This window comes from Pygocentrus nattereri, chromosome 15, assembly GCF_015220715.1.
Source record: "Pygocentrus nattereri isolate fPygNat1 chromosome 15, fPygNat1.pri, whole genome shotgun sequence".
NCBI lineage: Eukaryota > Metazoa > Chordata > Actinopteri > Characiformes > Serrasalmidae > Pygocentrus > Pygocentrus nattereri.
In genome coordinates, this window is record NC_051225.1 from 40524091 (window position 1) to 40535957 (window position 11867).

Consider the following 11867-nt stretch of genomic DNA (forward strand, 5'->3'; position numbering starts at 1 on the left):
ATCACTCTCTTACTCTCTCTCACACCATTACTCTCTGTGTCACTCCATAACTCTTTTTATCACTATCACTCTGTTACTCTCTCACTCTACAACTGCCTCTCTCTAATTTTGTTAAGAGTTCTAAAGAGTTGTACAAAGAGTTCTGTAGAATTAGAGATCTAAAGAGTACTGTAGATTTCTGTAGAGTTCCAGAAATTCCATCGAGTTCTATGGAGTTTCTTAGAGTTCCTTTTGAGCTCTTAGATTAAGTCCAGTCAGGCAATTGTTCATCTGACCTGAGTTTAGCAGCAGCATGTTGGGGTCACTGATCCACATCAGAGCAGATTAGGGGCTCATTACAAACTCCACGGCTCCAACCCCCCCCAACCCCCCCACCCCCAACAGAACCCAACCCCCCCCGCCTCCTACCCCCCAACAATCGACAGCAGAAAAAAACATCTGTCTGCTCGTAAGTGTGCTTTTATAGGCCGGAGTGCTCAGTGTGGTTAGAAGGAGATTAAGTTCTCAGTAGAGTAAGATTTGCACAGTAAACAGCAGAAGTGGCTTAGAAAGAAACCAAAACAAACAAAACCTGCACTTTAACTCTTTAAAGTGACTCAGAAAAGAGTCTGCACTAAAAAAGCTGGAAAATCAGAGGGTTTTTTCAGTTTATGTCACAAACTTTGTTTCTGAATGAGAAAACACACAAATATGAATATAATCCACACATCTGTGATGTTCAGTCGTTATTCTGATAAAACAAATCACTTATAATCTCTCACTGATCAGAATGAGCTGACATGCTCAGAAACGTCAGACAGGAATTAATCCTCCTGCATCTTTTACTCATTGATGGTAAACTCAGTGCATCTGTGATTGTGACCGATGCTCTTCACTGTCCAGTGTGAACCTGTAGTGCTGCAGCTCCTCCAGCAGCAAATCAAGCATCTTAAAGAGACACATTCTCAGAACGTGTCACCGGCCAGACGCTCAGTTCCATAGAGTTAAACACTGTTATAGTCGTAGATTTAGGGCTGTAAATGTCTCTGTTGGTGCAGAATGGTGAGTTCATACTGAATAAAAGGTGACATTTCTTCTCCCTGTTGATGTTTCTGATCTTTCCAGACCGAGCCGGTCTCCTCATTTCGTTTCGGACATTACTATGACCTCTCTAAGCGGATGGACCCACAACTGTTGCAGGCCACTCAGTTTCACACCTTCTACCTTCCAGAGGAAACAGAGGAGCGGAGCAGGTGAGCAGAACTTCAGCAGCACCTTCACTTTAGTCAGCAGTTATTAGTTAACAAAAGCTAATAATAATATTAGTTCTTATAATTAGTTATTTGTTTATGTATTAAGTTATTTTTTTAAATGTTTATTATTGTAACTATTATAACTTTTATTATAAGTTATTATAATAACTAATAATAATAATAAAAAATGTGATTGTTAGTCTGTTATAAGGCTATTGTTTGTCTATTGTGAGGCTATTATTGTCATGCTTAGAGTTATTAAATTACAGAATGTTGTGATTATTTAAATGTTGTTAATATTTAAAGAGCAGTTACATAGTCGCATAATAATTTATATGATATTTCCATTCTGAATGAACAGGTTTAGAATTATTTCTGTTTGCATTAACAAATTATTTGTTAAAATTTGTCAAAAACAAATAATACTAATTAATAAGTAATATTGTAAAAACAGTGAAGTATCTTCTCTTCTACTCACGGACACTGATGTGATGTGATGGATTGAACGTTCAGAATCTGCACTTTCCACAGTTTCTCAACTGTGGTGAATACTAGAGATTAGATGTTGGATGTTGGATGTTGGATGTTGGATAATGGATGTTGGGGGTTGGATGTTTGCAATGTCCTCCTCTTGTGATGTCCGAGGTTTCTGGGGAACCGTGACTGAGGCTGGTTTTTATGGTGTGGATGGACTCTAATAAAGCGCTGAGCTCATGCTCCTGCTGGGCGATGGCCGAGAGGCTGGATGGTGTTTGGTGAGCGTGGTGTTTGCGGTGTGGAAGTTTTTTACGGTTGTGAAGCGCTCAGGGCATTTTGAACATTAAAGCCTGCCGGTCACCTCCGCAGCGCAAACAAATCAATCTGGAGCTCTGGGTTTATGGAGCTCTCTGAGCTTTTTATGTCTGCAAACAGACGCGCGTCTGTTTATCAGCGTTAGTGCTGCAGCAGGCCCTGTTTGCTCGGGGGGAGTGTATGTTCCTGAGGCCTCGGACAGTCTGAGAGTGTGTGTCCAGTCGGGAATCGCTGGACGTTGAGGTCGGGTTGACGTATTTTCAGGAATTCTGTCGTCACTTTTCCTGACGCTGCGTTACGGTTGAGTTTATTATTGTTTTATGGTGATGCAGCCGTAAAACTTTTAGCTTTTAGTCTTTATCTGTATTTTCCAGCAGGCTGATGGACAGAGAGTGAAGAGCTGATCCACAGCCGTGACTCGCACAGGCAGCCTGGAGCTGTTAGAACTGCTGTGATTGATCAACGATGAAAAGCTGTCAGTATGTAAAAACAGTAAATGATTACAGTTTCTATACAGAATGAGCTGAAATATTTTCTCATAGAAAACGTGGAAGTTCCACATGGGTCATATTTTGACTATTGATCTGAGAAAATCAGTTTGTCATTCAAGATTTAAGATTGCGTTATTGTTTTATGTATGTATATATATATATATATATATATATATATATATATATATATATATATATATATATATATATATATATGTATGTATTTGAAGTACAGTAAAGTCTATAAGTTACATATAAAAATAAGAAATAAATGTAGTTTGTGATGTCACAACACAGGTTTGGTTGGATCTAATTGGTCTAGCTCATCTATAACAGATGGTATAATAACACGGCGCTGTGGATGTCCAGTGCAGCAGTACTGTCAGAATGATGGTTATAAGTGAATTTGGGGGGATTTTTCCCCAATTTGCTCCCCAATATAGTCGTCTCCAGTTCCACCCACTAGTTAGGACTCCCTCAGTCACATGACACTACCAACGCTCGGAGGCTAGCACAGGCTTCCTCCAAGACCTGTGAAGCCAGTCACCGCATTTTTTCGAACTGCTGCTCACTGAGCAGCTAAATGCACTCTGAGGAAAGCACCAACCGCCAGTTCTGTTACGTCAGCTAACAGACTCCTGCGCTGACTAGTATTGCATGAAGTAATGGGGGGGAGAAGGGGGGACCATGCTACCCACCCAGAGAGAGCGAGGCCAGCTGTGCTGTCTTGGACTCCCGGCTACGCTCGGCTGTAGCATCACCAGGGACCGAACCCGCGATCTCTGATGACACGGACAACGTTTAAACAGTTGCGCTGTTCATGTGTAAATGTGCAATTTAATTAGATTCAATTAATGTAATGCTCTATAACAGCTCGATCCAGTTTTCCGGTTCTAGATTTAGCGTCACAGGAAAGAATGACAGTAAGTGGCCAAACAGTCACGCCAACAGGTCAGTTAACTACCCATTAATCACAACATCCAGGAGCAGAAACTGGATTTATGATCTGGATCTGAAGAATTCAGCTTCATAATGTTTATATGATCCTCACTCGCTCTCTGACAGAAGACGTCTGGATAATTACAGACCTCCTTCATTTACTTATCAAAACGGTCATTACGTTCAATGGAAAAATAGACAGCAGGTAAATGAACTAATTATATTCAGCTGGAATAAATGCTTTAGATGAATGACTGCTTCAGTCATCTTTTGGTTGAGCTGACAAACCATTTTTTCTAATGTAAAAGTTATTACTTTTTCAGGAGGTATGTGAGAGGAGATCAGACATGAGAAAAAGAGTGTAATGAAGGAGAAAGACAAAGGAGAATAAGTGAGTTTCCAAAACTGGAGTTCAAAAACTGATTAAGAACTGCAGAGAAAATGGTTCTCCTAACAGCGACGTGGAAGAACTGACAGACACCAAAACTGCCCCCATCAGCCACTAACGTGGTTTGATGCACTGATGAGTCTAAATTTGTGCTTTAATGTTGAGAAGCTGAAAATGATCGACCAACTTCTAAGACTGAACTTCTGAGTAGTCTGTAGATTGATTGATCACAGCAATAATTATTAGTTGGAGCTCCACCAAAATTTCTTTCTCTGGTATTTCACAGCTTTCGGAGTTCCCCCCTTCACAAAATTATCCTGAAGATTCAGTGCTACTGTGACGTCTCCACACAAACCCCACCCCCATCCCCTCTCTCTCTCTCTCCCGCCGCTGTGGAGGAGCTACACGTCGTTTTCCAGGCTGTTAAATTGCTCCGTTTCACTCCTGCTGTAATTGGCATTAATTGCTCTCCAGGTGAAGCCAAGCCTGTTGTTTCAGACGGAGGATTAATTAACTCACCTGTCGGCTGTTAACCTCCGTGGACTGAGCCTTTACTGAGCGTGCTCAGTGGGAATGGGGGGGTTTATGGGTGGGCTCTGATTCCTGCTCCCACAGACCTTTACTGAGGAGTAAACAAGCACTGCGATGTGGCTGACGGTCTGAAAGGTGCTGCAGGAAGCTGTGGTCTTGACCTGGTTCAGATACACTTCTCAGCTGATGGGTGATTCACAGCTTTCTCCACAATTTCCTAGAAGGCACAGGTGGCAGAAGAAGCTCTCACACTTGAACAGCACAGCAACATGCGCAAGGACATGTGAAGAGTCTGAGATGGATCATGAAATGACCTAAAGCTCCTGAGTTCAGCGACAACTCGAGCGCTGCAGTGAATCAGTGTAGCTGCTGAAAGCCTCACTGATGTCCAGGAAACACCCATTAAATCATAAAATTTATGTCAACTCTCACAACAGAGAGTTATCAGCACAATACAAATCAGTTTTTATTATTCATATGATGTCACTTGACCACGCAGCCGTTGTGATAGTATATGAGCTAACAGAACTCATTTTTAAAGCATATGAACAGATATATTTGAGTGTATTGGCTTCATTTTTTGCTTTTATTGCTGTAGTAACAAATTCAATCTAAATGGCTGAGATTTACTACTGTGTTTCTTCTGTTGCGGCAGACTAGCTCACTAGACAGTGTATAAAAGCAGTGCAGCTCCATTAGAAATGCACTCATTAGAGCAGTGCTGAGGCCAGAGCGAGTCGGTTTGCGTGTGAGTCAGCTGGGGAAATGTTTCATCACTCTTAAAACAATTTTTTAACAGAATTTGAAAGCTGAACAATAAAAATGGTCTAAAATAAACTCCACTCCATTTTTCCTTCTGCTGTAAAGTCACTGTTTTGGAGATACGTTTTTTTTTCTTACAGCGATGATTTGCTGTATGCTTGTTTGTGAAATTACCTTTTACCTGATTAAGAACTTTCAAGTGAACATTTGCGCTTTCTAAACTACACGGTGAGTTTATTCCACACCAAACGGTCCTGAGGCTCAAAGCGACTCCACAGGAAGTTCACACCACAGAGATTTTGTAGAGGAACTGAAGGTCCTTGATAACTGTGCAGATCTTCCCCCTGATTTAACTTGGAAACGCTGGTGGCAGTGACGGAAAAATCACTGTTCCGTTCTGTTTCAACACACTCGCTGGCTGGAGCCTCAGGGGACACGGCAGAGCTGACAGAGGGGCAAGACTCTTTCATTAATTTGATTTCATTAGTGCTGTGTTAATATGGGTCTGCAGACAGGCGGAGTCAGGCTGGCCTTCTGCTTTTCTCTAGAGAAGCAGCTTTGTGCATCATCCTGCACAAGCTGGCCTGTTGAGACGCATGTTGATCTGTGGCAAAAGTTCCTTTGTAAGCAGATCTTTAACAGAACTCAGCACTTTTCAGCAGTTCCTGCAAAGTCAGTCAAATTTGCATTTCTACAGTCGGTTCAGGCAGACTTTTGTGGGCTACAGTCAAGTTCAGGCAGAATTTTGTGGGCTACAGTCGGATCAGACAGAATTTTGTGGGCTACAGTCGGTTCAGACTGAATTTTGTGGGCTACAGTCGGTTCAGACAGAATTTTGTGGGCTACAGTCGAGTTCAGGCAGAATTTTGTGGGCTACAGTCGGTTCAGGCAGACTTTTGTGGGCTAAAGTCAAGTTCAGGCAGAATTTTGTGGGCTACAGTCGGATCAGACAGAATTTTGTGGGCTACAGTCGAGTTCAGACAGAATTTTGTGGGCTACAGTCGGTTCAGACAGAATTTTGTGGGCTACAGTCGAGTTCAGACAGAATTTTGTGGGCTACAGTCGGTTCAGACAGAATTTTGTGGGCTACAGTCGAGTTCAGACAGAATTTTGTGGGCTACAGTCGAATTCAGACAGAATTTTGTGGGCTACAGTCGGTTCAGACAGAATTTTGTGGGCTACAGTCGGTTCATACAGAATTTTGTGGGCTACAGTCGAGTTCAGGCAGAATTTTGTGGGCTACAGTCGGTTCAGGCAGACTTTTGTGGGCTACAGTCGAGTTCAGGCAGAATTTTGTGGGCTACAGTCGGATCAGACAGAATTTTGTGGGCTACAGTCGAGTTCAGACAGAATTTTGTGGGCTACAGTCGGTTCAGACAGAATTTTGTGGGCTACAGTCGGTTCAGACAGAATTTTGTGGGCTACAGTCGAGTTCAGACAGAATTTTGTGGGCTACAGTCGGTTCAGACAGAATTTTGTGGGCTACAGTCGGTTCAGACAGAATTTTGTGGGCTACAGTCGGTTCAGACAGAATTTTGTGGGCTACAGTCGAGTTCAGACAGAATTTTGTGGGCTACAGTCGAGTTCAGACAGAATTTTGTGGGCTACAGTCGGTTCAGACAGAATTTTGTGGGCTACAGTCGAGTTCAGACAGAATTTTGTGGGCTACAGTCGAGTTCAGACAGAATTTTGTGGGCTACAGTCGGTTCAGACAGAATTTTGTGGGCTACAGTCGAGTTCAGACAGAATTTTGTGGGCTACAGTCGTGTTCAGACAGAATTTTGTGGGCTACAGTCGGTTCAGACAGAATTTTGTGGGCTACAGTCGAGTTCAGACAGAATTTTGTGGGCTACAGTCGGTTCAGACTGAATTTTGTGGGCTACAGTCGGTTCAGACTGAATTTTGTGGGCTACAGTCGATTCAGACAGAATTTTGTGGGCTACAGTCGGTTCAGACTGAATTTTGTGGGCTACAGTCGGTTCAGACTGAATTTTGTGGGCTACAGTCGGTTCAGACTGAATTTTGTGGGCTACAGACGGTTCAGACAGAATTTTGTGGGGCTACAGTCGGTTCAGACTGAATTTTGTGGGGCTACAGTCGGTTCAGACTGAATTTTGTGGGCTACAGTCGAATTCAGACAGAATTTTGTGGGCTACAGTCGGTTCAGACAGAATTTTGTGGGCTACAGTCGGTTCAGACAGAATTTTGTGGGCTACAGTCGAATTCAGACAGAATTTTGTGGGCTACAGTCGGTTCAGACAGAATTTTGTGGGCTACAGTCGGTTCAGACTGAATTTTGTGGGCTACAGTCGATTCAGACTGAATTTTGTGGGCTACAGTCGGTTCAGACAGAATTTTGTGGGCTACAGTCGGTTCAGACTGAATTTTGTGGGCTACAGTCGAATTCAGACAGAATTTTGTCGGCTACAGTCGGTTCAGACAGAATTTTGTCGGCTACAGTCGGTTCAGACTGAATTTTGTGGGCTACAGTCGGTTCAGACTGAATTTTGTGGGGCTACAGTCGGTTCAGACTGAATTTTGTGGGCTACAGTCGGTTCAGACAGAATTTTGTCGGCTACAGTCGGTTCAGACAGAATTTTGTGGGCTACAGTCGAATTCAGACAGAATTTTGTCGGCTACAGTCGGTTCAGACAGAATTTTGTGGGCTACAGTCGGTTCAGACTGAATTTTGTGGGCTACAGTCGGTTCAGACTGAATTTTGTGGGGCTACAGTCGGTTCAGACTGAATTTTGTGGGCTACAGTCGGTTCAGACAGAATTTTGTGGGCTACAGTCGGTTCAGACAGAATTTTGTGGGCTACAGTTGAATTCAGACTGAATTTTGTGGGCTACAGTCGGTTCAGACAGAATTTTGTGGGCTCCAAATATCCGACTTGTTTAACTCTGTTCTTTCTCGTCCTCTGTCCAGCTCTTTAGGACCCTATTCTGGTTTGCTGCAGTCAATTCAAACAGTTATCCGGAATGAAGGCTTTGATGGGTCCAGTTCACAGGTTGGTCTCTTTCCATATATATGAGTTAAATATGAGTTTTGATCTGAGAAATGGGTGATGAGTTCATTAAGGGCATTTGCAAAACACCTTTTTAAATATGTATGTATGTAGATCTTTATTTGCATCAGCAATTCTCAAATATTGTTTTACAGATGTGTGAAAGTAAATCTAATAGTTTTAATGCATTTGTCATTGTCACCGCTGTGTATATCATCAAAACATGTTAACTTTTAATTTACATTACTGTAAATACTTTTTGTGCATTTCTATTGGTCGATTCACCAAGAACGTTTCACACATTATAGAGAACAGCTGTTGCTCAAATAGCAACAATCAAAACAGGGTTTTTATAAGGCTGATGTTCTGCAGTGTTGAGGGTCCCAGTGTTGCTGTGTGTAGTTCAGGGTGTCGTTGATGGTGGGAGGAGGACTGTATTTTACTCATTCGGCTGATTCACTGTTTGATTGTCTCTCATGTTGCTTTTTGCCGTAATCCCCCTCCCTCCCCCTTGCTGGGTGTCGTTTGACACCCATTGTACTCTCATTCTTCTTGTCATTTTTTTCTGTGTTGTGTCTTCCTCTTTCTCTCTCTCAGGGGAGTCGGGGGGCTCCCTTGGGCTTTTCCCCCTTTAAGCCAAGTCCCATTAGCAGCCCGATAAACAGGCTGAGACAGACACTGAGCAATACGGCTGCTGTCTGTTCATATTCATTAGCTCCTTCTGAGGGGCACATGGACTGAATAACCCCCAGAGACCCCCCCCCCCACACACACACACACATGCCCTCACACCTCCAATCCCTCCTCCTGCACCCCTTTAACACCCCCAGCAATGGTTTGCTGCACCATTGCTCAGTTCTGACTTTTATGTGACTTTAATGCGGTTGTTTCTGAACTGATTGTGTGTGACTTAGAAATAAAAACATTTCCACTCAGTCAGAGTAAAATCAGCACCGCTCACAATCCTGGATTAGGACCAGACACTTGACCCCCGGCCAATCAAAAATCTCAGGCCTTCACATGATGTCTGGTTCAGTTCGCTGTGCATGTGGGACGTTTTTATGATGGTCCACATCAAAACGAGGTAGCTCAGCATCACAGCTCCTTCAGCTCCTTCTTCTAGCAGCTTGTCAATGCTGAACTGCCCACATAATCTTCCCCATTTAACATCTGACCCTTTAAAAAAAAACACTTACGCAGTCCTGACGAAGATTCTGACGTTCATCTACACCTAGAATCTACACACACTCAAGAGCACAAAGGTGAGGACAGTTCTGCGCTTTAGGAACACGTCGTGAATCTGACGTAGACTTTTTCTTAGGACCTTCCTCAAGAACACACTTAAGAGTAAACTCAGGAACTCTGAGTGAAGCCCGGTGTTCCTGCAGCGTGAGAAGCTGTGACAGTAAATATAGAGCATTAAAATAATAGCAAGGTGTTTGGGGGCTCCCGAGTGGCACGACTGTCTAAGCGTTGACCGTGTCATCAGGAGATGGCGAGTTCGATCCCTAGTGATGCTGCAGCCGTCCGTGGCCGGGAGGCCAAGAGAGCACAATTGGCCTCGCTCTCTCTGGGTGGGTGGTGTGGCCTCCCTTCTCCCCCCATCACTCAGCGCCATGCTGGTCAGCACAGGCGTCTGTTAGCTGACGTAAGCGATCTGGCGGTCGGCGCTTTCCTCAGAGCGCGTTCGGCCGTCCCACTGGATTCAGGCAGAGCAGCCAAAACTGCGCTCAAATACCAGTGTTTTTACATTAAAATCATAATTACTCGAGTAGACTTAAAAGTAATCTTTTAAATTTTAAACTTGAATTTTAAATTCTGCTCTTCTGGAGTTCAATAAACACATCGTACGTCAGTCCGAGAAACCAGAGACACCTGAACATCATCTCTCTGAGCAAATATCTGCTAATACTAATGATTCTGACGTCATATAAACAGAAGGGTTTAAATTATATGCAGTGATTTTCAGCTGAAGCTGTTGTAAAACCCAAATTAGAAAGCTAGAATGCTGGTGCTGATCAGCCGTCAGTTAAAATGAGTGAACGTTGACATAGTTATCTAACTAACATCAGCTAAAACTAAGGCCAGCAAATGACTGCAAGTACTCGGTCCTTCGGTACCAACTCACTGTGTGCTCTTACGGTACTGTGGTGGTTAATACACTCAGTACTGAAGGGGGCGCTAGAGGACAAATCACAGAGGACCTACTGTTATTCCAGCCGCTAAACGAGGACAGTGGAGGGTGAGCTGCTTTACCTGTTCTGCCGGAATGGAAAGGCCATTAAGGATCGTGTGTTTGTTTATGTACACTGTGTTTGTGTGAGACTCCGCTGTTGAGAAACAGTGTGAGACCACTTGGACAGGCTTGACTGTCATTATAGCGCCCCCTTGCTGTATCGATCAGAATGCAACTCCCATTTGCATTGCGTTTTGAAATGCGTCATGAGATGTTTTTGATCGCAACTACACGCAAAACCCCATCTGCATAGCTCAGAGCGTCTGCGTTCACATCCTTGTGCAAAGTAAGTTTCAGAGGAAAGAGCTTGGAGCAAACTTGGTCAATCAAGACAGGCGGACATTAGCTTTAACTAATTAGCTTTAACTAATTAGCCAGCACAGTTTAGAATGAGCTGCAGTAAAATATATACATTCTGTATATATTACAAAATTAATGTTATTGTATGTTTGTATTGTATGAGTTAAAGGTGCAGTGAAATTTAATTAGAGTTATTTTGGACACCTTTTGGGTCTTCATTTTTGGGGTGGGGGGGTGAGGGGGGTGAGGGGGGTTGGGGGGGGGCAGTTTGGACAACCCACCTGACAACCCAAACAAAACTCTTAAATAGCTACGTTTACTTTCCTTATTAAAATCTTTTAGTTTTTGTCTGTTTTTCAGATTTTTGTAGGTTTCAAACCTTTCTCCCTTTAAGCACACACACACACACACACACACACACACACACACACCTGCAGAGGCAGTGTGAGTGAAGTGAGACAGGAAGCTCCGCCCCCTACAGGAAGAGCTGAGCCCGGTCTGGTGGAGGCCTGGCTGAGAGAAGTTTGTTTAGTTTAGATGTTGGTGATTGGGGGTCAGAATGGAGCTCTGGACGACGATGATGGAGCCGCAGTGAATCGACAGCTTTGGTCAGCGCGTCATGTGACCAAATCAAATAACAAACTATAATACAGATGAGGACCACCTGCCTTTCTGAGCTGCAGATGAGCTTTTGGAGCACAGCTGTTTGTTTTAGAACTGATGACGAGCAGAAAATTCTCAGAACCTTCTTCATCAGACCTGCGTCAGATTTCACCCACAGTTCTGTTTCTGATCAGGTTGATCTCTGCAGCATCTGTACGAACTCACAGCTGGTGCACACTTAAAACTATGGTTCTTAAGCCCCTTTTTGAGGGTTGGGGTTCTGTGTTCTGTGTTCCTTCTTCTGTTGTTACAAGCTTGACTTGTGACAATAGCAGAAGCCGTTTTAGTGCTATATAGAACACACGGTGCGGTTTCACAGTGCGGAGAACCCCTAAATCATGCAAAGAGTTCTTTGAGTGTTTGTGGTTCTGTAGAGCCGTTGTCTTTACTAAAGAACCTTTTGAAGAACCATCTTTTTAAAGAGAGATTGAGTGTGTGTACATTTGAGGGTAATAGTTTAACAACCTGATTAAAAGCTTGATTTGCAGTTTACGAGCCAAAATTATCAAGAAAATAAACAAACAGT

General features: G+C 43.3%; 1 protein-coding gene across 2 annotated transcripts in view; it reads left to right on the top strand.

Moving 5' to 3' along the window:
- Positions 1 to 11867, top strand: part of elp4 (elongator acetyltransferase complex subunit 4) — a 56845-nt gene that overhangs the window by 17507 nt on the left and 27471 nt on the right. For both annotated transcript variants that reach the window (XM_017725619.2, XM_017725620.2), the window contains exons 5-6: positions 1105 to 1232; positions 8064 to 8145. In XM_017725619.2, the coding sequence (XP_017581108.1) occupies positions 1105 to 1232; positions 8064 to 8145 (210 nt within the window). The remainder of the gene's footprint in view (positions 1 to 1104; positions 1233 to 8063; positions 8146 to 11867) is intronic.